The 24,305-nt window shown below is 41.0% G+C and overlaps 1 protein-coding gene across 2 annotated transcripts in view; it reads right to left on the bottom strand.

Moving 5' to 3' along the window:
• The window catches only part of LOC137420731 (synaptic vesicle glycoprotein 2C-like), a 111,345-nt gene that overhangs the window by 50,218 nt on the left and 36,822 nt on the right, over positions 1–24,305 (bottom strand). For both annotated transcript variants that reach the window (XM_068106059.2, XM_068106060.2), the window contains exons 3-5: positions 18,206–18,386; positions 9,564–9,715; positions 1,422–1,555 (exon numbers count right to left, since the gene is read on the bottom strand). In XM_068106059.2, coding sequence (XP_067962160.1) covers positions 1,422–1,555; positions 9,564–9,715; positions 18,206–18,386 — 467 coding nt within the window. The remainder of the gene's footprint in view (positions 1–1,421; positions 1,556–9,563; positions 9,716–18,205; positions 18,387–24,305) is intronic.

Below are 24,305 nucleotides of genomic sequence, written 5' to 3'. Positions count from 1 at the left end.
GTTGTTGTTGTTGTTGTTGTACTATATATCGTTTTGGCTCTCTCAATGGTGAAGGATCACTTAAAATTTTAAAATTCACGTATCCGGATCCAGATCTTCAACAAAATCTAATCGATTCGTCCTTGTCAGGCACCCAACCTGTCCGCAAAATTTTGTCTGAGTCCGTCCACAATTTTTGAGATATCGCTCACAGACAGACAAACAAGAAAAACGTCGTGCATAGCATGATACTTGCGAAATCCCTAAAATAAATTGTTGGCCTATGATGACCTCAAAAATAATTGGTGGTTGAATTCAATGACCTGGTGTGTAAATCCTCTTAAAATTTCAAGTCAATCGGATGAAAATTGAGGATTTTAGAAATTTGGCCTATGTCGACCTTTTGGCCTATGTTGACCTCAAAAATACTTGGTGGTGAATTCAGTGACCATATCTGCAAATCCTCTTAAAATTTCAAGTCAATCGGATGAAAATTGAGGATTTTAGAAATTTGACAAAATTGGTGATCTTTGGCCTATGTTGACCTATTGATTTTTGGACCCCAAAAACAATAACTTTCTTGCTTATGACCAACTCTACCATTTGGTGAAGTTTCGTGAAGATCAGTTGAAAATTGTGACCTGTAGGCAAACGACATATAGACAAACAGAGAGACAGAACGAACAACACACAAGACCAAACAATATACTTGAAAAATCTTAGATTTTTCCGCCCACCTTTGGTGGCAGACTCCGCCCACCTTTGGTGGCAGACTCCACCCACCTTTTGTGGCAGACTCCGCCCACCTTTGGTGGCAGACTCCGTCCACCTTTGGTGGCAGAGGTAAGAAAACTTTTAGCAATAATTGCAGAGGTTCCCAAGTACAATTCCCGAATCCCCTTTGGGGCTCAAGACCACTTTGGGAGTGAGTGTGGAGGATGAGGGGTGAGGGCAGGAAATGCTGGAAGGAGGTATAATAAACTTCAATATGTCAGGAATGAGTGAACAAATTTTAATGCAAATGGATTACTTTTGTTCACCATTTAGTCCCAAGAATACCAATGAATGAAGTGAGTCATTCATGAAAGCTGCACAGAGTAGATTAGGCTCTCATTTATGTTAAGGAATCCTGAAGTTTTGATCTCTGAGATCCTCAATATTTTCACATCCATGATCAGCAACCCAAAAGTATGCCTTGCTGTCGATATTGGTTTATGGGTGATATAAACTCCACAAGGGACCCACCGATCACAACAGCGGCATTTAACTTTGTCCACCATTTGCTCACTCACATATAAATTGCCCATTTGCTTATTTAAACTTTTGTTGTTACAATTTATCCAATATTGTTCAGGCCTCCTTATGTAAATGCAACAAAAACATTTATGAGATTTAAAAAAACCAAAGATTAAAAACAATCATGCGACAGTTATTTAACTGACCTCCAGAAGAAATCGTGGACTCTCTGGAATGAAGGTGAGTGCCACAATGGCCATGACTGCAGGTAGGGCGCACACAATGACGAAGACTCGCCAGCTGTGGAACTGATATTCAGAGCCCATGCGGAAGCTCCAGCCTGCAGGTAGAAGCATGGTCCTCATCCAAGGAAATAAAGGATAATCTGCAAATGCTCACAATTGCAGGTAAATTACTTTGGAAAAAAATTAACGACAAATTGTCCGAACAGTCGTTGGTGAAGGATATGGAGGAGATGAGGGTTGGAGTTTGGTAATGTGACGAGGCATTAATAACAACTTCATTTATTTTCAATCTTATAGAGAACCTACTTGAACCTAGATACAGCATTGACACAATAGAGATTGCTTTTCTTGAATTGCTTTCATGCTGTTATGGACCCTCATAATTTCTCTGGTAGGATGATGATCAGACATCCATAAAGATACTTCAGGTTATCCCCTATCCATACCCATGATCTTTTCTACCCCAAATGATCCCTTTCCCAAGCACTCCCTTTTTCTAGCTCTTCCACGAGCGTTGATCATTTATGCAAAAAAGAACTTCAATATGCTTTATTTCCCAAAATTTCACTGAAAGCAGCTCAGTGGTTGAACCATTAAATCCTTGTGCATTGCCCTCACTGATGTGGGTTTGATTCTCATGGATGCTCATCAGTAATTTCCATACTCTACGATGCAATAGCGACCTGTCCAATATGAATTCTAGCCTTGACTGAAGGCAAGTCCCTCAAAACTATCAAGAGGATGTGCTCAACCCCCACCGAGCTCATATTATTTTATCAGTAATTACTACAATTATAAATTAAGTCTAAAACATATTAATTCACCACAGGGGGGAATAAGAAAGAATGAGTGGTGTGGGAAGTGGATTATGTGATATGGGGTGCAAGAATGGGAAAATAGGACAAAGGGAGGGGAAACAATTAATATATGAGAGAATATATATAAAATATAAATGAGAGGAAGAAGAAACAGCAATATATGAGAATAGGGATCAATAATTCCCATGCAATGGCTCAGATTCACCAAATAACTTTCTACAGTTTCAGCGCAGCACAACATCGTGGGCTTCAACCGTATGGAATTTGTTCAACGAAACAGGAAAATCTGGGTCAATAGACAAAGTTTTTGGGAGTTTTCATAAGGCCAATTAATTATTATATTGTATGAGCAGAATTATTAATTTAGGAAGGCAGTTGCAAGTGATCTTTATTTCTATAGCGGCTTCTATCTTTATCTCCATAAAGTCCATTGGTATCGTTTTGTGCAGGTAAACAAACCTTGCATACATATACATTGGAGCGTCAACAGCTCAACTAACGTCGAGCTTATTGCGGCGGGACGTTAAAATCCCACGATGTACCGAAAGGTTATAATTCCTGTAGAGACATACCGAATGATGGCGATATTATGCTCATGCGTGTGGGACTGGGGAGGATCACGAGAACATTATAGCTTTTATAACCAAACGGGTTTATTCCCGAACAAATAATAATCAGGGAAGATTGACCCGACGGGGGAATTTGAAGATGGGATTGGGGGAGGGGAAATGAAGAATTCAAGGAAAAACAAATAACTCTATACAATGAGATAAACAATGAGGTAAAATAAATCCGATAAAACGAAGGCGCCTCACTCCAGTCACAAACACAGATGGGGAAGAGGGACAAAACGGGGTGACGTATGTCTGGTGGTAGCGGGTGAGGGGAGGATGGGTGTGGAGCAGGTGATGGGCACATGATGAAACAGCAGGACGACGAAGAGGTGATGAGGAAATGAGCAGGATGATGAAGAGGCAGCAGGCAGATGAACACAGACACATGGCGAGAGCAGGCAAGCAGGATGACGTTCTTTTAACTTTGTCTCACTCCCAGAACTCCTCAGAACGACTCCAGTTTTCCTCACAAACAGCGAGCTCCTTAGTGCACTAAACCCAACCGATCCAGGCTGCTCCCTTTCTCCTCAGGCAACGCTAAGCCCTCCAGGCATTGGGCTCCACCCCCTTCCATGAGACGATCATAGCTCCACCCCCCTCTTTCATTGCCTGGCAGAGTCCCATTGCTATCTGCCTCGTTTTTCTCTGCTCTACTGAGCTGTGACCCGGTACACCCAGCGGATGTTTACAGGGAGGTTTGAACACACATTTAATTAACATAATCCTTGATATTTATTACAAAGTACCACCCTCTGTATGGTGCACATTCAAATAGACAATTCTTAAGCTGATGTTCCCCTACTTCTTACATCGAGATTTGCTAGACACTTGCACATGGACCATGCTACTTTATACAATTCTATCTTTTGCAAGGTGACCTCCAATGCCCCCTGCACCCCATAAACGTAACAATATATAAATATATATACCGTATGTACAGTCATGTGAAAAAGTAAGTACACCCCATGTAAAGTTTTGACTTTTTCAACATATTTCAACATACAGCTATTTGATCTCATTTCAACAATATTGATAGATAAAGGTGATATAATATAACAAATATCATGAAACATTTACATTTTGTAGTCCATTGTATAATTTAAATAAAGATAAATGCAAATTTCACATGTGGAAAAAGTAAGTACACCCCGACATTTATCACTACTTCAAATACCTAAAATTAGAATCAGGTGCACCAGCTCATGTGCAAATGATTAGAACATCGTTAGAGAGGATCTTGGAGGAACCTGTCTTATTTAAACCTCAGACATTTAGTTTGGTTTGCTCTTTGTTGTTGAAGTGTGCGGCATCACCATGCCTGGATCAAAAGAGCTCTCTGAGGCCTTCAGAAAGAAGGTTATAGATGCCTACGAGTCTGGGAAGGGATTTAAAAAGATCTCCAAACAATTTGAAATCAATCATTCGACTGTCTGGAAGATCATCTACAAGTGGAGAAGATTCCAAACAACTGCAAACTTGTTGAGGCCAGGCCGCCCCAGCAAGTTCAGCCCAAAGCAGACCCCAAGATGCTGAAAGAAGTCTCTAAGAACCCCAGAATGTCATCACGGGACCTACAGGTAGCTCTTGCCACTGTTGATGTCAAAGTGCACGAGTCTACCATTAGAAAGAGGCTGCACAAATTTGATCTACATGGGAGGTGTGCCAGGAGGAAACCGTTGCTGTCCAGAAAGAACATCAGGGCAAGACTAAAGTTTGGCAATGAACACCTAAGGCAAAGACCAGCACTTCTGGAAAAATGTGCTCTGGACAGATGAGTCAAAGGTAGAGCTATTTGGCCACAGTACCAGAAGACATGTTTGGCGAAAACCAAAGACCGCATTTGACCACAAGAACCTGATACCAACTGTAAAGCATGGTGGTGGAAATATTATGGTTTGGGGCAGCTTTGCTGCATCAGGGCCTGGGCAGCTCACCATCATAGAATCCACTATGAATTCTTCATTGTACCAGAGGGTGCTTGAGGATAATGTGAGACGATCTGTCGGAAAGTTGAAGCTCAACCGAAGGTGGACCTTGCAACATGACAATGACCCTAAACATACCAGTAAATCCACCAAGGAATGGATGAAAAGAAAGAAATGGAGGGTTCTGGAATGGCCAAGTCAAAGCCCGGATCTAAATCTCATTGAGATGTTGTGGGGGGATTTGAAACGAGCTGTGCATGCAAGAAACCCCTCAAACATCGCACGGCTAAAAGAATTCTGCAATATATAGATACAGTCACGTGAAAAAGTAAATACACCCCATGAAAAGTTTTCACTTTTTCAACATATTAGAACATACAGCTACTTGATATTCATTTCAACAATACTGATAGATAAAGGTGACATAATATAACAAATATCATGAAACATTTACATTTTGTAGTCCATTGTATAATTTAAATAAACATAAATGCAAATTTCGCATGTGGAAAAGTAAGTACACCATTGGCCCTAATAGGTGGTATTGTCCGCTTTGGCAGAAACAACCTCAACTAGGCGTTTCTTATAACTGTCTACCAGTCTCCGACATCGACTGGGAGAAATTTTTGCCCACTCCTCCATGCAGAATTCTTTCAGCTGTGCGATGTTTGAGGGGTTTCTTGCATGCACAGCTCGTTTCAAATACACCCACAACATCTCAATGGGATTTAGATCCATGCTTTGACTTGGCCATTCCAGAATCCTCCATTTCTTTCTTTTCAGCCATTCCTTGGTGGATTTACTGGTATGTTTTGGGTCATTGTCATGTTGCAAGGTCCACCTTCGGTTGAGCTTCAACTTTCTGACGGATGGCCTCACATTATCCTCAAGCACCCTCTGGTACAATGAAGAATTCATAGTGGATTCTATGATGGTGAGTTTCCCAGGCCCTGATGCAGCAAAGTTGCCACAAACCATAATATTTCCACCACCATGCTTCACAGTTGGTATCAGGTTCTTGTGGTCAAATGCCGTCTTTGGTTTTCGTCAAACATGTCTTCTGGTACTGTGGCCACATAGCTCTACTTTTGACTCATCTGTCCAGATCACATTGTTCCAGAAGTGCTGGTCTTTGCCTAGGTGTTCATTGGCAAACTTTAGTCTTGCCCTGATGTTCTTTCTGGACAGCAAAGGTTTCCTCCTGGCACACCTCCCATATAGATCAAATTTGTGCATCCTCTTTCTAATGGTAGACTCGTGCACTTTGACATCAACAGTGGCAAGAGCTACCTGTAGGTCCCGTGATGACATTCTGGGGTTCTTCGAGACTTTTTGCAGCATCTTGAGGTCTGCTCTCGGGCTGAACTTGCTGGGACCGCCTGGCCTGAACAAGTTGGCAGTTGTTTGGAATCTTCTCCGCTTGTAGATGATCTTCCGGACAGTCGAATGATTGATTTCAAATTGTTTGGAGATCTTTTTAAATCCCTTCCCAGACTCGTAGGCATCTATAACCTTCTTTCTGAAGGCCTCAGAGAGCTCTTTTGATCTAGGCATTGTGACGCCGCACACTTCAACAACAAAGAACAAACCAAACGAAATGTCTGAGGTTTAAATAAGACAGCTTCCTCCAAGATCCTCTCTAACGATGTTCTAATCATTTGCACCTTAGCTGGTGCACCTGATTCTAATTTTAGGTATTTGAAGTAGTGATAAGTGTAGGGGTGTACTTACTTTTTCCACGTGTGAAATTTGCATTTATGTTTATTTAAATTATACAATGGACTACAAAATGTAAATGTTTCATGATATTTGTTATATTATATCACCTTTATCTATCAATATTGTTGAAATGAAGATCAAATAGCTGTATGTTGAAATATGTTGAAAAAGTCAAAACTTTACATGGAGTGTACTTACTTTTTCACGTGACTGTATATATATATATATATATATATATATATATATATATATATATATATATATATATATATATATATATATATATATACAGCAATACCCCGGCCTACGTCATTAATTGGTTCCATAAGCCGTGACATAACTCGGTTTTTGACGTAAACCGGGCGTAATGTCTTAAAAATGCCTTAAAATGAAGACAAACACCGTAAAACTCGAGTAAATAACTGGAGGAGGCTGCGGCTTTACCCTGAATCTTTGCCGCTCCCCGTCGGGAGTCCCTCCGTTGTTTTCTATCGGTCGGGTCTTCTCCTCGAACGGGGTGACTGGCGCGGACGTGTCGACCGTGAACGGGCTTGTGTGCCAAGTGGCTCCGCGGCCAGCTTCACCACGGCGTGCTTTACCCAACGTGTCCGAGCAGTTTCACCGGTGGTCGTGTCGTGTCGTCTGTGACGAACGAATGAGCTCAGGGTTCCGTGAACCCGGCCGCCCCGGCGATCGACGCTCGCCTCCGAGTCGTAGGCGTGCCCCGTCTTTCCTCGAGCGGCCGAAGTTGCGTGCTTCTTTTTTTTGGACGATGCGATATACGCAGAAACGACGACGTACAGGCAGGCATTTGCTAATCCATGCACATGTGCACATGAACACGTCGATCGGTTCGTCGACGCCGGATGCCGGCGAGGTGCCCGACGAGGCACCCTGGCTCAAGGCATGACACGGTCGTTCGTTTCACATGGGCCATGGGGCCTGACCTCGTCGTGGACATTGCACACTCTGCACGGTGACGTGACGTGACGTCTGCCACGGATGGTCATCCGAGCCGGCATCGTCATCATGTTTCGCCGTTGCCACGTTACGTTGGTTGTTTTACACAGTAAAGGAACCTTTACACAGTAAAGGAATAATCACAAAAATACCAGCGAAAGGCAAAGCAAGCACGTGACCACAGCACAGGACAAAATGCATATGGCGTCGCCTTTGTTTTGAATGAGAACCAGCAGCTATGTGTACGTACAGTATACTGTACGTACATTTAAAAAATATTTTTAATGTGCATTTTATTGTATTTTAAATTGTTTTTTAGCTGCTTTTATTGTTAATTTATGTGCTATTTTATTTATTTTAAATATATTTTTAAGGAAAAATTACTTTTTTTCACGTCATCCTATTATGATGTAGGAGTGACTTAAAGTCGCACATAATGACGTTCGCTGAACTGAAATTTACTCTGGAAGAGTGGCGTAAAGTCGGATTTGACGTAGGTCGAAATGGCGTAAAACTGGGTATTGCTGTATGTGTATATATATATATATATATATATATATATATATGTATATATATATATATATATGTATATATATATATATATATATATATATATATATATATATATATATATATATATATATATATATATATATATATATATATATCAAAGTATTCATGTTGATTTCATCATTGTGGTAAGCTCATGGAAGCTTTGAGAAGTGCCCTGTACAATCAACGAGAAGAGATTAAGGAATATGGATTACAATTGTCCTACACAATATATTAAATTGGCCTACACAGTCCTACACAATCCTACAAAATTAAAATTAAAAATTACAAAATAATAAACAATTGTCACTAATTTGAATTTGGGTAATGCAAGATTGTTCTCTGTTATCTAGATAAATTATTCGATTATTTCTCCGAAATAACCTCATAAAGTGTGTCCTGGTGTCCGGCTGTCCGTCCATCCATCCGTACATATGGATGGACGGATTATTTATATGTATGCACGGATGGACGGATAACGTACGTACGTCTGTTAACATTTGACAAAAGATTCCCTCACAAACCACCCAACCAATATGGACCAAATTTAGTATGATTCATCGAGACTGCAATGTCTCATGGTGGTGTGCTCCCCATCCAGATGCACCCCCTATATGGGGGGGGGTTAAAGGGGGGTTTTGCCCCAAATAATGGTATTTCATTCAAAAATATTCTTCACAGAAACCACCAGACAGATCCAGACCAAACTCGCCATGGGGCATCGGGAGCATGCCCTAACTGTACAAAGCTGTGATCCTCATGGTCGTATCTCCCCCCCCCCCCCCCTCCCGGAAAGTGGACCACAGGCCTCCTCCTTGAATCCCTCATTTTCACAGAAAGAACTACCTGAGTGATACGGACCAAATTTGACACAATGCATCAAGGACAGTAAAATCTCATGGGGTTGTGCTCTCCATCAGGATACACCCATTTAAAGGTAGTAAAGGGGGGGGGGGGGGGGGTTGCCCCAAATATTGGTATTTAATTCAAAAATATTCAGAGAAACCAATAATTGGGTCCAGACCAAGCTTACCATGCAGCATCATGACCATACCTTACGTTGTGCCACCCATGGCTGTATCTCCCCTGGAAAAGGGGCCACGGGTTCCCTCCCCTAATTCCTCATATTCACTAAAGCATATTTTCCTCATAAACTACAGGAACGATATGGATCAAATTTGGTACGATACATCAGAACATTAAGGTTTCATGGGATTGTGTTCCCTATCTGGATCCGCCCTCTTTAAGAGACTGAAAAGGGGGTTTCACCTCAAATTCAGGTAATTTATTTTAAAATCTCAGAAACTGTGGGGGAAATAACCGTCAGTTCCACCATGAGGCTATATTTGAGATTTGGTTGCATTAGAAAAAAAATTACTTGTTCAAACATATGAAACCAATATTTATTTTGCATTCATTGCCAGACTTCCTGGCCAATGATTACTCACCAGCTGCATAGATAGAAGTGCTTAGCTACATTAAGAGTGAATCAATGTCATTATAAAAGTAGGTTACCATAATGTGGGATAATAGCCCAGGCCATGGCAGAAGCAAAAATGCCACCGATCATCCAGAACATGCAAATCCAGCTTAGATGCTCTCCGCGTTTGCTGTAAGCCAGGAACTCAGCGTAGTAGGCATACACAATGGGTATAACTCCACCAATCCTGTGAATAAAAACAAATGATGGTGAGAATACTTGCCATTGTAAATAATGTGCATGTCATATTCTTGTTGAGGTTAGCTGAAACGTTATTTTTTGGCCATGATATCACCAGATAAGGGTGTATTTGGTGATTTAGTAAAACTATTTATTCATTCATCCATTCATTCATTAGTTATTGTGCAGCATACGGTGGCAGGCATGCTTCATTGTTGAGAGTACGGCTCTGCTGCTGATGCAGTGCCCAATGTAAGTTAGTGTAAGAATTGTACACCGCCATCTCCGGGCACTGCATGACGTCATTGCCAGGCACCGAAGGGGGCCCGGCGATGACGCTTGAAAGGGAGTACTCGGTTTTCACTCCGTTTGTTTTCTTTCTAGTTTTCTTGTTTGTTTGTCTGGGCAATATCTCAGCCATCCTTTGAGCAAGGAAGCTGAAATTTGGGCACAATAGTGAACATTTGCTTTGGCTGTAAAGGGTATTTTTGATAAATTGATTTATTGATTAATCAATTAATCGATTAATTATTTAAATATTAGAATTAATTACTTAATTAATTGATTTTCAACAATTGGGTCAGTCAACAATTCCGACCTGAGTCAGTCAGCTGAGTGAAACCAATGGTACAACATAAACGCATCTGAGATCAAACTTAGATAACAAATCCGAGCTGGTCAAACTCAGTGGTCTTATGTCGCCATCAGAACGGACAGAATAAGTGAAGACATGGTTGCTTAAGAAAGTGCCTTTAATACTTGTGACAAAATGCAAGTATGTACAACGGCAGGCCAAGCAGGTATTTACAGGCAGATGAACCAATGAAATAGCATACTGTATATGTTTCCCGGTGTGTACCCCGGTTTAGAATAGGTACACCGTATCCCTGCGTATCGTAAGAGGCGACTAAGGGTTGGCGTCAGGAAGGGCATCCGGCCATAAAAACATGACTCAAACAGGGAACCATGATTGTCATAGGGCCCGCAAGGCTAACCCCCGCTCTAGCGGGGAAAATGGCCTTAAAAACGATCATTCATTCATTCATTCATTTCATATGTACAATAATTACAGCACTTATACCTTCCCCTTATTCATTATGCGATAGTCCCGCCATTGGATCCTTATCTGCAATGACTTTACACTCTACAGTACATATGCCAGCATCATGCATCCAATCTGGAAGGGAGAGATGAGTGATTGGCAAAGAATGATGGGCTTTTGGTGCAAAGATAATGTGTTCGTGGTTGAGGAAAATATTCGGCAGACGGTCAGCAAAAAGGAATGTGAATGACGAAAAATTATATTTAGGATTTCTCACTACACACTCGCTATGCAGATCTATCAACACAGACTTTAGACAGTTAAACTTAGCAATATAACTAGGAAATAACTATTTAACTATGGGAGGCTTTATTTAGAACTCATAACCGCAACACTATATTAAAGATTGTTCGTCGGGAATGTTAAACTTCTGTTGGAAATGTTACATTTAGTATCCATTTTGCTAATCTCCAGAACTCAAGTTACAGATTCCGATGATATGGTGGTGGTTTCGCCAATTTCGTATGCTCTTCACCAATTGATTAATAATTTAATTATCTTACGATTATTATTTATTTATTTTCATTATTAATCACCTATTTCTTTTCTTTCTAATCTGGGTATTATCTCAGGCACCTTTTGAGCGAGGAAGCTGATATTTGTACACAACAATGACCAAGTGATTTGGCTATAAAGGATATTTTTGTTTAATTGATCAATCAATTAATCGATTAATTATTTCTTGGTTAATCAAATAATAGATTAATTATTTAATTTTTCGATCAATGGATTGTTTAATTAATTTTTTTAAAGTCACAGATTCAGATGAAACACTCGTGGTTTCGGTATTCTATTAGCCAATTAAGAAATTAATTATTTCATGATTATTATTTATTTATTTAAATTACGCAATCAATCAATTATTGTATGCCTCTCCCTCCAAATACCGTCTCTATGTGCTGCACGGCGTCATCACCGGGTGCCAAAGGCTATGCCGCACGATTGAGGATGATATTTATTTATTTGGCATGTGGGTGTTGTACTTTGAATGTATCTGTACTTGTTTGTGATTTGTTCAGGGTGCCAGCGATAACTGGCATACTCTTCGTGAATGACACCATGGTATCTTTAAAGCCCACCAACTAATGCTCGCAGACAGGACGCCTTGTCTAATGAGCTCACCCTGTCGGTGAAACATCAGGATGATCGCTTTTATAATCAGGCTGAGATTCAAACCCAGGCTAGACAACTTGAATACAAGTGCACATGATCCTTTGAGCCTATAGTAAAGCAATATATTGTCGCTGTCACAGGCAAAATTACCCATCCCCATTGACGGGACAAGTTCAAGTTAATCTATTAACTGAAACTATTTCAAGGATTTACAAAATAGTTAATCTAAAATTTTATGAACATCATTTCAAAAGTGAATGTTGGGTTTTGACTGCGTGCATAGTTTTTCAAACGCAGTGCGGGAAGCGGTAACCGTAAACGGGAGACAGCCGAACACATGGACAGACACCATGGTTTGCAATATATAAAATATGTGTCAAGGAAGAGCTAAGTTGCAGAGGGCAAAGGGTCAACAGATTGTCACTGGCCTAAAATTGGTGGAGAATAACTTACAGATGCATCACAGTATGAGAATATTATTATGGTTTCTTTTGCAGTTGTCTCCTCTAAATAACTCCAAGAGGACGGCCTATCTACGAGATCCTGGACATCGTTTGCAACCCTCGACTCTGGATCTCCCTGCCCAAGGTCGGTTTAGCGTATCGGTTTATTGGGCGAGGCAAAAGGCGACTGTCCCGGCGGTTACATAACAGACCTGAGTCAGTCAGCTGAGTGAAACCAATGGTACAACATAAACGCATCTGAGATCAAACTTAGATAACAAATCCGAGCTGGTCAAACGACTCAGTGGTCTTATGTCGCCATCAGAACGGACAGAATAAGTGAAGAATTGCTTAAATTGCTTAAGAAATTGCCTTTAATACCTGTGACAAAATGCAAGTATGTACAACGGCAGGCCAAGCAGGTATTTACAGGTAGATGAACCAATGAAATAGCATACTGTATATGTACAAAAATTTACAGCACTTATACCTTCCCCTTATTCATTATGCGACAGTCCTGCCATTGGATCCTTATCTGCAATGACTTTACACTCTACATTACATATGCCGGCATCATGCATCCAATCTGGAAGGGAGAGATGAGTGATTGGCAAAGAATGATGGGCTTTTGGTGCAAGGATAATGTGTTCGTGGTTGAGGAAAATATTCGGCAGACGGTCGGCAAAAAGGAATGTGAATGACGAAAAATTATATTGAGGATTTCTTACTACACACTCGCTATGCAGATCTATCAACACAGACTTTAGACAGTTAAACATAGCAATATAACTAGGAAATAACTATTTAACTCGATCTTGTATACAAAAAAAAAACAACTATGGGAGGCTTTATTTAGACCTCATAACCGCAACACTATATTAAAGATTGTTCGTCGGGAATGTTAAACTTCTGTTGGAAATGTTACATTTAGTTTCCATTTTGCTAATCTCCAGATAATGTAATTCTGCTTTTATTATATTATTTTGTTGTGGCTAATTTCTCATTTTAAAGATAATAGTCAAAAGCAATGAGGATGCCTTTATTATTGGCCATCAAAAGAGAAAGAAAAATGACCGCAGTCGGATTTTTCTGGAGGTGAAACTTTTCCTAGTTATTTTGTAATGGGTTGAAACACTAATAAGTCCGAAGCTATTGAGAAATGGTCGTGCCTGCAAGATGAAAATATATATTTATGATGGCAAGTGCTGTGCATAGGTTAAGATTTAAATTAACCAGTAAATGCTTTGGTGAAGAATTCCTTAAGTTGGCAAATTAATGTGTATGGAATTCCTGTAATTGCTGAATCTGTGTGCCTACAATTAGGCCGATGTAAGCTCAAGTTCTCTTATGCAGAACACACTGTTCATGTTTCCTTGAGATATTCCATCCGTAAATCTTTGAGTGTCGATTAGACAGGCGTGTCTTTCGTACAATTATCAATGGATAATTCTCATTCGTTCTCATCATGGTATCTGTTTATTTTGAATGCTTATCGATTTTTTTTTAATGTTGCAGGCTCCAGTCACGGATTTCATCCTCATCGAGGACAGGCCTTAAATAAAATAACTGCATGAAGAGAAATAAAAGAGAGAGAATGTAAAGATGAGGAGTGAAAATGAGTAAGGAAAGTGTATGATTAAAAGTGTATGATGTTTGGTTGCAAGAAAGAGAGATTAAAGCTAGCCTGGTAGCTATAGACAGAAAGACAGAAAGACAGAAAGACAGAAAGAGAAGAAATGTGAGACAGAAAGTAAGACCAGCAATCCTGACGTGTGGAGAGTGTAAGATGGTTCCGGGTACCACTTTAACGCTCCTAAGTCTGAACGGTAGTACTACCCTGGGCGGTTGCTGTCTACAACCTACTGCCTATAAAACCGGTCCAACCGGATGGGTGTTTTTTAGGAGACACCATATCCTTACTGGATGGCCGTTGGCTCCTCCAAGTAGCTCATCCACCCTTTAACAGGTGTTGTTTTTAGTCCTGTATGGTGTCACAGTCACCCTCCCCACTAGCAAGCCAGTGAGGGTAGTCCGTTTAGTCGCCGACTACCTGACCATGTGGCAGGTATCACTGGGTTACATGTTACCACTGGTAGTCAAGAGACCAACCTGACTAAATGTTCGGTATTGTTCATTCATCAGTATATTTTGCACAACATGCGACAAAATTGTATCAAAGATGATATTGGTGGATTGTTTAAAACAGCTTCAAACACAATATGTTTTTGTTCCAATTGACAAAGCAAATAATAATATTGCATTTGTACAATGCAAAATATTCTATAATCTAATACTTTTGGCAGAATTGGGCTTAAAACCTGGACTTTCACAGACCAACAAAATAAGTAACGATAATAAAATAGACATAAAAGAACCCCATATAAATCACTCAAAAGCAAGAAGACCGGGAGTTCTGGATAAAGACCATAAATTACCATTTATTTACTGGATCCCCAAAATGCACAAAACCTTTGTAAGACGAGGTTCATCATTGCAAGCAGAGAATGTAGTTCGAAACTGTTGTCAGGTGGCATTACAGGGGTGATGAAACTAATCTATAAATGCTTAAAAACTATCATGAAAAGGCCAAGTTTTATTCTGGTATTAAGAAATTCTGGATCATTGATAATTCCAAACCTGTAATCGACAGTGTCCACAACATTAATAACTAGAAAGAGCTATCAGAGATTGCAGACCCCCGCCAGGATGTGTTTTCAGTGGTTTTTAAAGCTTTTGTGTTAAAACAAATATGGCGGCCGAACCACATGACCGATGATGTCATCATCTTTTTTTTTCTCCACCAATTTATCCCTAGATTATGCTCAATAAATTTAATCTTGATCGGATGAAGTTTTGTACTTGTCGAATTATGACGTCATAATGGAGGCACCTATGACATCATCATTAACATATGTTATTCCACATGAATAGTTCTTTACATTGAGCCATGTCTCAATTTTTCTATGCAGCACTTTCGTAGATATAAAGGTGCAAAGTTTTTTGTTTTCTTTTCCAAGATGGCGCCCATACTACTGACCTATGACGTCATAATTATCATTTAAAAATATAAACAGGTGGAGTTGCACCTATGGTGAAAATTTCCTGTCAATCGGACCAACTGTTGTGGAGAAAATCATATTTATTCTGTGCGGACAAACAAACAAACAAACAGACAGACAGACAGTCAAACGAACTCAAACGCAATACCCTCTCCTCAGGCGAGGGTAACAAGGGCAAGGCTAAATGTTCATGATAAGTTTGTAACCGTATTGGACAGAGCGGTACATAAAGCATTTGCAAGGAAGTAATAAAGTATACATTACAGCCCAACAAAAGAGAACAAACTGGTCTGCAAAGAAAGATCAATATTCATGCAGTTTTTCAGAAAGAAAAAAAAAACTTCAAGAAAATATTCAATTTCTCCTAAACAACAGTTTCTTTACATTTGGCAATAATAGATACTCGAGCAGACAGTGGGGATACCCATGGGTTCAGATACGGGCCCTTTGTAAGTTTGTTTCTGCACATGTACAAGTCTCATTTGTTCAATAACATGTGCAGGAATAAACTAACAAATGCATTAAGGTGTATAAACATCTTCAGATTATTTATTGGCAATTAATGATGGATTTGTATTTGATCAGCTTCATGATGATATCTATCCAAAATTAATCTATCCAAAATAAATAATAATGTAAAAAGGAAAACCAAACTCACACTTCAGTTTCTTTTTTAGAATTACAAATCAATATCAATAACAATAAATTTCACATCAAATTATTTGATAAACGAGATGCTTTTCCATTCCACATTGTCCGAATGCCTTTCTTAGACAGCAACATTCCTAAAAAGCTATTTTATAGTACGGTTACAGGTGAAATAAGTAGAACTGTGAGAGCAACCACACACATCATTGAACTTATCAATGGATTAAAACAACTAGTCACACGTATGTTAGCACTCCGTAGAGAGCATAACTCCGCCAGGTGAACAGTTTATGTTTTGTATCCCAGAGTAGACCAGAAAATCACAATATAGAATCACATTTAATCAAAATCATCCGTCCATAACTTGAGATATCCTGCTATGTATCGTTTTGGCCCTATTTATTTTCGGGAACTGAGTGGCGTGCTGATGAGGAGGGGAGTGTCGTTGAAGCTGAAGGGAAAAGTGTATGCTGCATGTGTGAGAAGTGTTATGATTTATGGGAGCGAGACATGGGTCATGAACGTGGAGCAGCAACAAAGGCTGGAAAGGGTGGAAATGCGAATGGTTCGACGGATGTGCGGAGTATCGTTGAGAGAGAGGAAGACAAATGATGAATTGCGAAAGATGATGGGAATAGAGCCTGTGATTGATGCTGTGAAGAGAAACAGGTTGAGATGGTTTGGTCATGTGTTGAGGAAGGATGAAAGTGACTGGTTGAGAAGAGTGATGGAAATGAATGTAGAAGGAAGTAGAGGACGGGGAAGACCGAGAAAGACTTGGCTAAAGATGGTGGAAGAAGAAATGCGGGCAAGGGGGTTAACAAGGGGAGATGCAGAAAATAGGGCAAAATGGAGAAGATTGTCATGGGGACCGCAAGGCTAACCCCCGCTCTTGCAGGGAAAATGGCCTTAAAATGCATGTTGTTGTTGTTTGTTGTATCGTTTTGGCCCTTTGTCCCAATGGTGAAAAATCACTTAACAAATTATACTGGCTGGATCCGGATCCGGATCTTTACCAAAATCGAATAGATTCTTCCTCATCACACACACAACCTGTCCAACAAGTTTCGTCCAAATCCGTCCATAACTTTTTGAGATATCCTGCTATGTATCGTTTTTCGCCCTATCTCCCAATGGTTAAGAATCACTTGAAAAATTAAATAATTCTCATATCCCAATCCATATTCAGATCTTCAGGGAAATCTAATCGAATCGTCCTTGTCAAACACACAACCGCTCCACAACGTTTCGTCCAAATCAGTCCATAAATTTTTGAGATATCCTGCTATTTCTCGTTTTTGGCCCCATCTCCCAATGGTGAAGCATCACTTAAAAAATTATACTAGCCGGATGCAAGTCTTCATCAAAATCTAATCATTTCATCCTTGTCACATACGTTACATGTCTTCCAAATTTCGTCCGAATCCGTCCACAACTTTTTGAAATATCTTGTTCACAAATGGAGAGACAGACTGACAAACAAAGAGACCGACAGGGATGAAAACATAACCTCCATCTACCTTTGGTGGCGGAGGTAACAAGTTTTCTTTAAGATCATAAAACAACACCAAATGGAAGTAGTGAAACACAATGTAAATAGTAAAAATATTATTAAAGACATATGATACTAAAATTCACAATTTTGTGTCTGTGTGTCTGTCTGTCTCACCGCAATACATTCGGTCAGTCGTTACTTGTCCAATCTCAACTAAACTTCGCAGGAGGACTAAGGGTCACAAAATGAAGGTTGCAGCAAATTCATTTGCCCACCATCCCCAAGGGGGTTTTCTGCCTTGGGTGAAATCCGTGTGTGTGTGTGTGTGTGTGTGTGTGTGTGTGTGTGTGTGTGTGTGTGTGTGCACGTGCACGCGTGCGTTACATTGAAAATCTATCTTCATTTTAAAGACAGGTTTGCAAAAAATAAAAAATATCCTATATATATATATATATATATGTATATATATATATATATTAAAAACATGATGAGTATTATTGATAAAATAATGTACATCACTTAATCAGAGTAAATTTCATGGAAAGTCAATACTTGTTGGATATTGTACCAAAATTAATCAAACAAGTGGAAACTTGTCAGGTATGTACAGCATTGTGGGTGTAGCAGGAAGACTCACCCAATACCAGAAAGAAATCGACAAAAGATGAAGCTTCCATAGCCCTGAACGAATGAAGAGAGGAAGGCGAAGAGACCATTGATGCAAAGAGAAATGAGCAGAGACGGTCGGCGACCTAACTTGTCTCCCAAACCTCCAAAGACAAAGGAGCCAAGCATCATTCCCAGGTAAACAAGGCAACCTGTGGAAAACCCGAGATACATCAACAAAGGCTATTTATCAGTATTAGACATGCAAATTCAGGTGTAAGAAAGAGACACATTGTTGGTATTGACTCAGAAACCAAAATAAATACTTGAGTAATGAAACCACACCATCTCCAAAGGTGATAAACGCTTTAGTGATATAGTCTCATATTTTGGAATCCCGCATTGTAAGTGGCCTTTATGTCCGTGCAAAACCACAGATATGAAAATGCAGCTGGGCCCAGAATATTAACGAACTTAATATGATCCTTCAACCGTGAAATAAGTGATATTATGATAGCATAAAAGTTTCTTTCGTTAATTACTTTGGGCAGAAACAATATTTTTTAACATTCATCTAAGGTTCATGGTGGAATTTGATCAGAAATGGCCTGCCGTTCAACAATTAGTCGAAATCTGTTTCATTTCACATTAATTACAAGGATATTAGAAAATGGATTTAATAGATGGGATTTCAACCAGGATTCCGCATCATGAGTCATTGGAATGTATGCATGTATACACACACACACACACACACACACACACACACACACACACACACACACACACACACACACACACACACACACACACACACACATCCACACAGTGCCTATAGCAAGTGCACACCTCCTTTCAAAAGTTTTTACCTTTTGCTGCCTTATAGTCCGGAATTAAATTGCATTAAATCAGAATTTTCCCACCTTTATTTATACATCGTAACACACAACTTCCAAGTGAAAAACTAATTTTACAAATTTCAGAAGATAAATTTAAATACAAAACTAAAATATCTTGGTTGGATAAGTGTCCACCCCCCTTATAATAGCAAATGTAAATGAGCTCAGGTGTAACCAATCACCTTCAAAATCACACACCAGGTTAATTGGCCTCCACCTGTGTTAAATTGTCATGATTCTGTTTATTCGCCCACGTTGGACTGAAACGATGGCTTTTTTCAGAATAAAATCAACTCTTCCTGAAGGTTTCCTCTCCTGGGTAGTACATTTTACAGCAAAGACTCAACCATGAGCATCAGGGAGCTTTCAAAAGACCTCTGAGATAAAGTTTTGGAAAGGCACAAATCAGGGGATGGGTATAAAAATATTTCAAAGGCCTTGAATATCCCTTGGAGCACAGTGAAGACAACCAGTCAGAGCCCCAAACAAAATCCAATCGATATAATCTGTGGCATGACTTGAAGATTGCTGTCCATCAACGCTCCCCACGCAACTTGACTGAGCTTGAACAGTTTTGTACAGAAAAATGGGCAAATATTGCCCAATCAATGTGTGCAAAGTTGGTAGAGACCGATCCCAACAGACTCACAGCTGTAATTGCTGTCAAAGGTGCTTCCACCAAGTACTAACTCAAGGGGGTGGACCCTTATTCAACCAAGATATTCTAGTTTTATATTTTAATTAATTTTGTGAAATTTGTAGAATTTGTTTTTCACTTGGATGTTGTGGGTTATGATGTGTAAATAAAGGTGGGCAATGTGTTATTTAATGCAACCTAATTCCTGGCTATAAGGCAACAAAAGTGAAAAATTTTAAAGGGGGTATAGACTCTCTATAGGCACTGTATATGTATACGTACACACTATCATCGGCACTCCCACCCTCTGGACAGGAGTGCCCATCTCACCCCACTTTCGGTGGGCAATTTAAGGTAGTGATATTTCCATAAAGTGATACTTTCTTCTGAAACACTCTGGACACTTGCATAAAAAAATTCCTTGGAAAACTAGAACAATGCGACCTAGTCACCAATATGCCTCTGCAGAGTCCCACGACGGGTAGATGCCATCACTCTGCATATGTATGGGTAGTGGATCACGTTTGTGAAGTTTTGTGTTGATCGGATAAGGTTCATTTTTCTATCCAAGATGGCTGCCAAACCACGTGACCTATGACATCATCATTTTCAAACTATATGCAACAGTGCTGTTAGATGATATTTATAAAATTTCGCATCGATAGGGTGAGCGGTTTCAGAGATATAATTATTTCATATTTTCCTTACACACACACACACACACACACACACACACACACACACACACACACACACACACACACACACACACACACACACACACACACACACACACACACACACACACACACACACACACAATATACCCCTTCCATGCTCTTCTCGCCAAAGAAAGCTGCATAAAGCAACCAATAAGAGCTACATAAGGTAAGTCATTTGCCATTTCAAACTCTATCCGGGTTCGTCTTCAGCTGTAGACATTCAAGTAGTACATACATGAAAATCCCAATATTGCACACCCCTCAGCCGCCAGACCAGCTTCATCACTTTTGGTGAGTCATCAGCAACAGCGTAGACAGAAACGTGCACAGCTGAGGCTCCCAAGCATGTACCACGTGTGGTGTCAAAATAGCAGTCAACATCAAAAACCGAGATGATATTCATAGAATACTTTCGCTGTGCATTTGGCTTTTTTTAATGATAATTGGGACATCATAGGTCACATGGTATGGCAGCCATTTTGGATTAAAAGCAAATAATTAAAAAATTCTTTCTTAGAAACCGCTGAATGGAAAAATTTTAAACTTGGCACATTGTCAAGTACTCCCAATGGGGAACAAAAGCATGATAATGATGACATCATAGGTGAAGTGGTTTTATCTGGTGGTTGTGGTTGGTTGTGGTTGTGGTTGTGGTGGTTGTGGTTAGAGTGGTTGGTTTTATCTTTCATAAATTGATCGTCTGTTTGCTGTGTCGCGAGCAAGGCCTTTGCCGCGTCGCGAACGATTTGAAATCGAAGTTAAGTGATTGTTCCCATTTGTATTTTCGTTAAAACTGTATTTATTTATGGTGTTGTACGTATATTGTGTCCCGACGAAGATTTTTCGGTGCAAATCTTTCATACCTGTATTGAAAATCGTGTTAATTCGTGTCGTGTCTTGAGGCCTTGTACAGTGTGCACTGTACAACCTTGAGGCTTTGTTTTTCTCTCAGCGGTCCGTCGTTTGTGATCCAATAACTTTCGTTCTCTGTATTCCCAGTCTTTTCACCCATAGCCTACTTCCTTGTGTAAATCTCAACTCAAGAAAAAAAAAAAAAAGAAAAAAAAACATTTCCTTCTCTGTTCTCATTTGTTTATTCATTCTTATTCGTTCGTTCGTTCTTCGACCACGTGTTTCTCCCCCATTTCCCCAGATAGTTTTCACTCATTAACCTTCAATGTTTACACTTTCCCCTCAAGCTATGTATTCCGTCATATTTTATAACACCTTTTTCTTCTTCTTCTTTAAAAGGCTGCTTTCGACTTGCTCACCAAATCAATTCATCCCAAAAAAAATATCCATCTCCTATAGTGCCTTTTTTCTACATTCCCTAAACTCTCCTGCACTCCATCCTCCATCCAGCGTCCTTAAACGTATTTTTAACTCGAAGGTCACAAGAAACTCATTTTGCAATAAATGTTCGTTTCCCATAAATCGTACACTTTCAAAAATCCAATCTCACCCCTCCCCTCCAAATCTTCCCCATAACCCCTCCCCTCCAAATCTTCCCCATCACCCCTCCCCTCCAAATCTTCCCCATCACCCATCCCTTTCAAATCTCCCCCCTTGCCCCCTCCCTCCTAAACTACCCCCTCACCCCTCCCCGCCAAGACGCCCCCTCGCCCCTCCCCTCCTAGACTCCTGCCTCACCCCTCCCCTCCAAATCTCCCCCATATCCCATCCCTTTCAAATCCCTCCCCTTGTCCCTTCCCTCCCAAACTCCCCCCTCACCCCTCCCCTTCAAATCTCCCCACCCTCATTGCTTCTCAATTTCCCCCCTCTCACTCCCCCTCCTCAAAGCGTCCTCCCCGCTTCTTCCCCCTTCAAACTCTCACCTCCATCTCCCCCAACCTTCTGCCTCGCTCTTCCCCCTCCTCAAATAACACCTCATTGTGGCTCACCCAATCACCATCAAACCTTTTGTCCGCCCCATCCTTCCCTTTCTCCGAGCTATTCTGAAATCTCTGACACACCTTCAACAGCTCTCCCTACCTCTTCCACCTCTTCCACATCTTACCCTACCCCTCCTCCCCCCTGTTCTGTATCTGATGCTCCCCCTTCCTCTTCATTAACGGTATGGACCTCAAACATCCGGGGCCTTCGTTCAAACTTAACTGATCTCTCCATACAGGTTGCTTCTGTCAAACCAGACGTGATCTGCTTAACAGAAACTTTCCTCCTTTATGATGTCTCTGATTCCATAGTATCTCTCCCGGGCTACTCCCTCCTCCGGTATGATAGACCTGAGCCTCGTCCTGGAGGCGGGGTTGCTATCTTTATCAAAAACTCTCTTCCTCACTCGCCCTGCACTGCACTCTCTCCACCTCACCCCCAGGAATACCTCTGGCTAGGGCTTCCCCTTCGCTCCCACCTCTTGTTCATATGTGTGTTGTACCGTCCACCAAACAGTGATGACTCCATCTACATCTCGCTGTCTGATGATATGGACCAACTTCTATCTACTCATCCCAACTCTCTCTTCCTCATATGTGGTGATTTCAACTGTCATCATGCCAGTTGGCTGGGTGTGGGTACCTCTCTCACCAGCCATGGCTCCTCAGCAAAGGACTTCTGCGACTCACTGGGACTGACACAATCTGTCAATTTCCCGACCCGGATCTCAGTCAACGGAACATCTTCTCTTCTGGACTTGGTTATGACTAACTTCCCTGAAAATGTCTGCTGCTCTTCTTCTGCTCCGATCGGATCATCTGATCATGTCCTTGTTAAAGTGGACATCTCTCTGACCATCCTCAGGGAGCCTGCTCAGCGTCGACGAGTCTGGCATTTCACTCAGGCCAACTGGCACGGTCTTCAAGCAGCCATCAATCATCTGGACTGGTCTCCCATCTCTACCACCTCTGACATCAACTCATCCTGGGAATTCTTCCAAAGTAAATTGCTCTCTCTCATGCACAGATTTATCCCATCTCGTCTTCAGTTGTCTTACCCTTCCTCCCGTCCATGGTACACGGAATCTTGTGGTGAGGCTGTTGCCCAGAAACAACTTGCCTTCGTCTCCTGGAAAGCAAATCCAACGGAAGGAAATCTCATTTCCTTTCACAAAGCCCGAAACAAGTGTGTGTCCACCCTCAGGAGAGCCAGGAAACAATATCTCTCCATTCTCAAGACCGAACTCTCTTATCTGTCTCCCTCTTCCAAATCCTGGTGGCGTCTGGTCAAATCCGTTTCTGGTGTTTGTTCCCCCTCCATCCCCTCCCTTACCTCAAACGGCTACACAGCTGACTCCGCACGTGAAAAAGCTGAATGCCTCAACTCTGTGTTTGCCTCTAAATCTTGTGTCCCAAACCCATCCCTCTCTGTACCCACCATACCCAGTCGTACCCTGCTGCTCCTGGACTCCGTGTCCTTTCCTCCTGACAAGGTGGAAAAGTTTCTGTCAACCCTCGACTCTGATTCTGCAACTGGACCCGACGGCATCAGCCCACGGGTCCTAAAATCCTGCTCTGCTGCTCTATCTCACCCTCTCTCTGTTCTCTTCACCCTCTCTTTTGCTCAAGGTCAACTGCCATCTGCTTGGAAATCAGCCAACATCACCGCTTTGCACAAAAAAGGTGCAAAAACAGATCCTAGCAACTACAGACCAATCAGCCTTCTCCCAATTATCAGCAAAGTCATGGAATCCATCATTGCTTCGGATATGAAATCTTTCCTCTTCTCCAATGGCTTGATCTCTGATCATCAATTTGGTTTCAGACCAGGTCACTCTACTCTGGACATGCTGCTTCTGCTGTCTCAACAATGGATGGAGGTCCTCAATGCCAAACAGGAAATTAGAGCTGTCTCCCTCGACATATCACGTGCCTTCGACACGGTCTGGCACCCCGCTCTGCTCACCAAACTCTCCTCCTT

The sequence above is a fragment of the Myxine glutinosa genome, chromosome 2, assembly GCF_964187855.1.
Source record: "Myxine glutinosa chromosome 2, kmMyxGlut1.1, whole genome shotgun sequence".
Classification (NCBI taxonomy): Eukaryota; Metazoa; Chordata; class Myxini; order Myxiniformes; family Myxinidae; genus Myxine; species Myxine glutinosa.
This window is presented reverse-complemented; position numbering and strand designations above follow the sequence as displayed.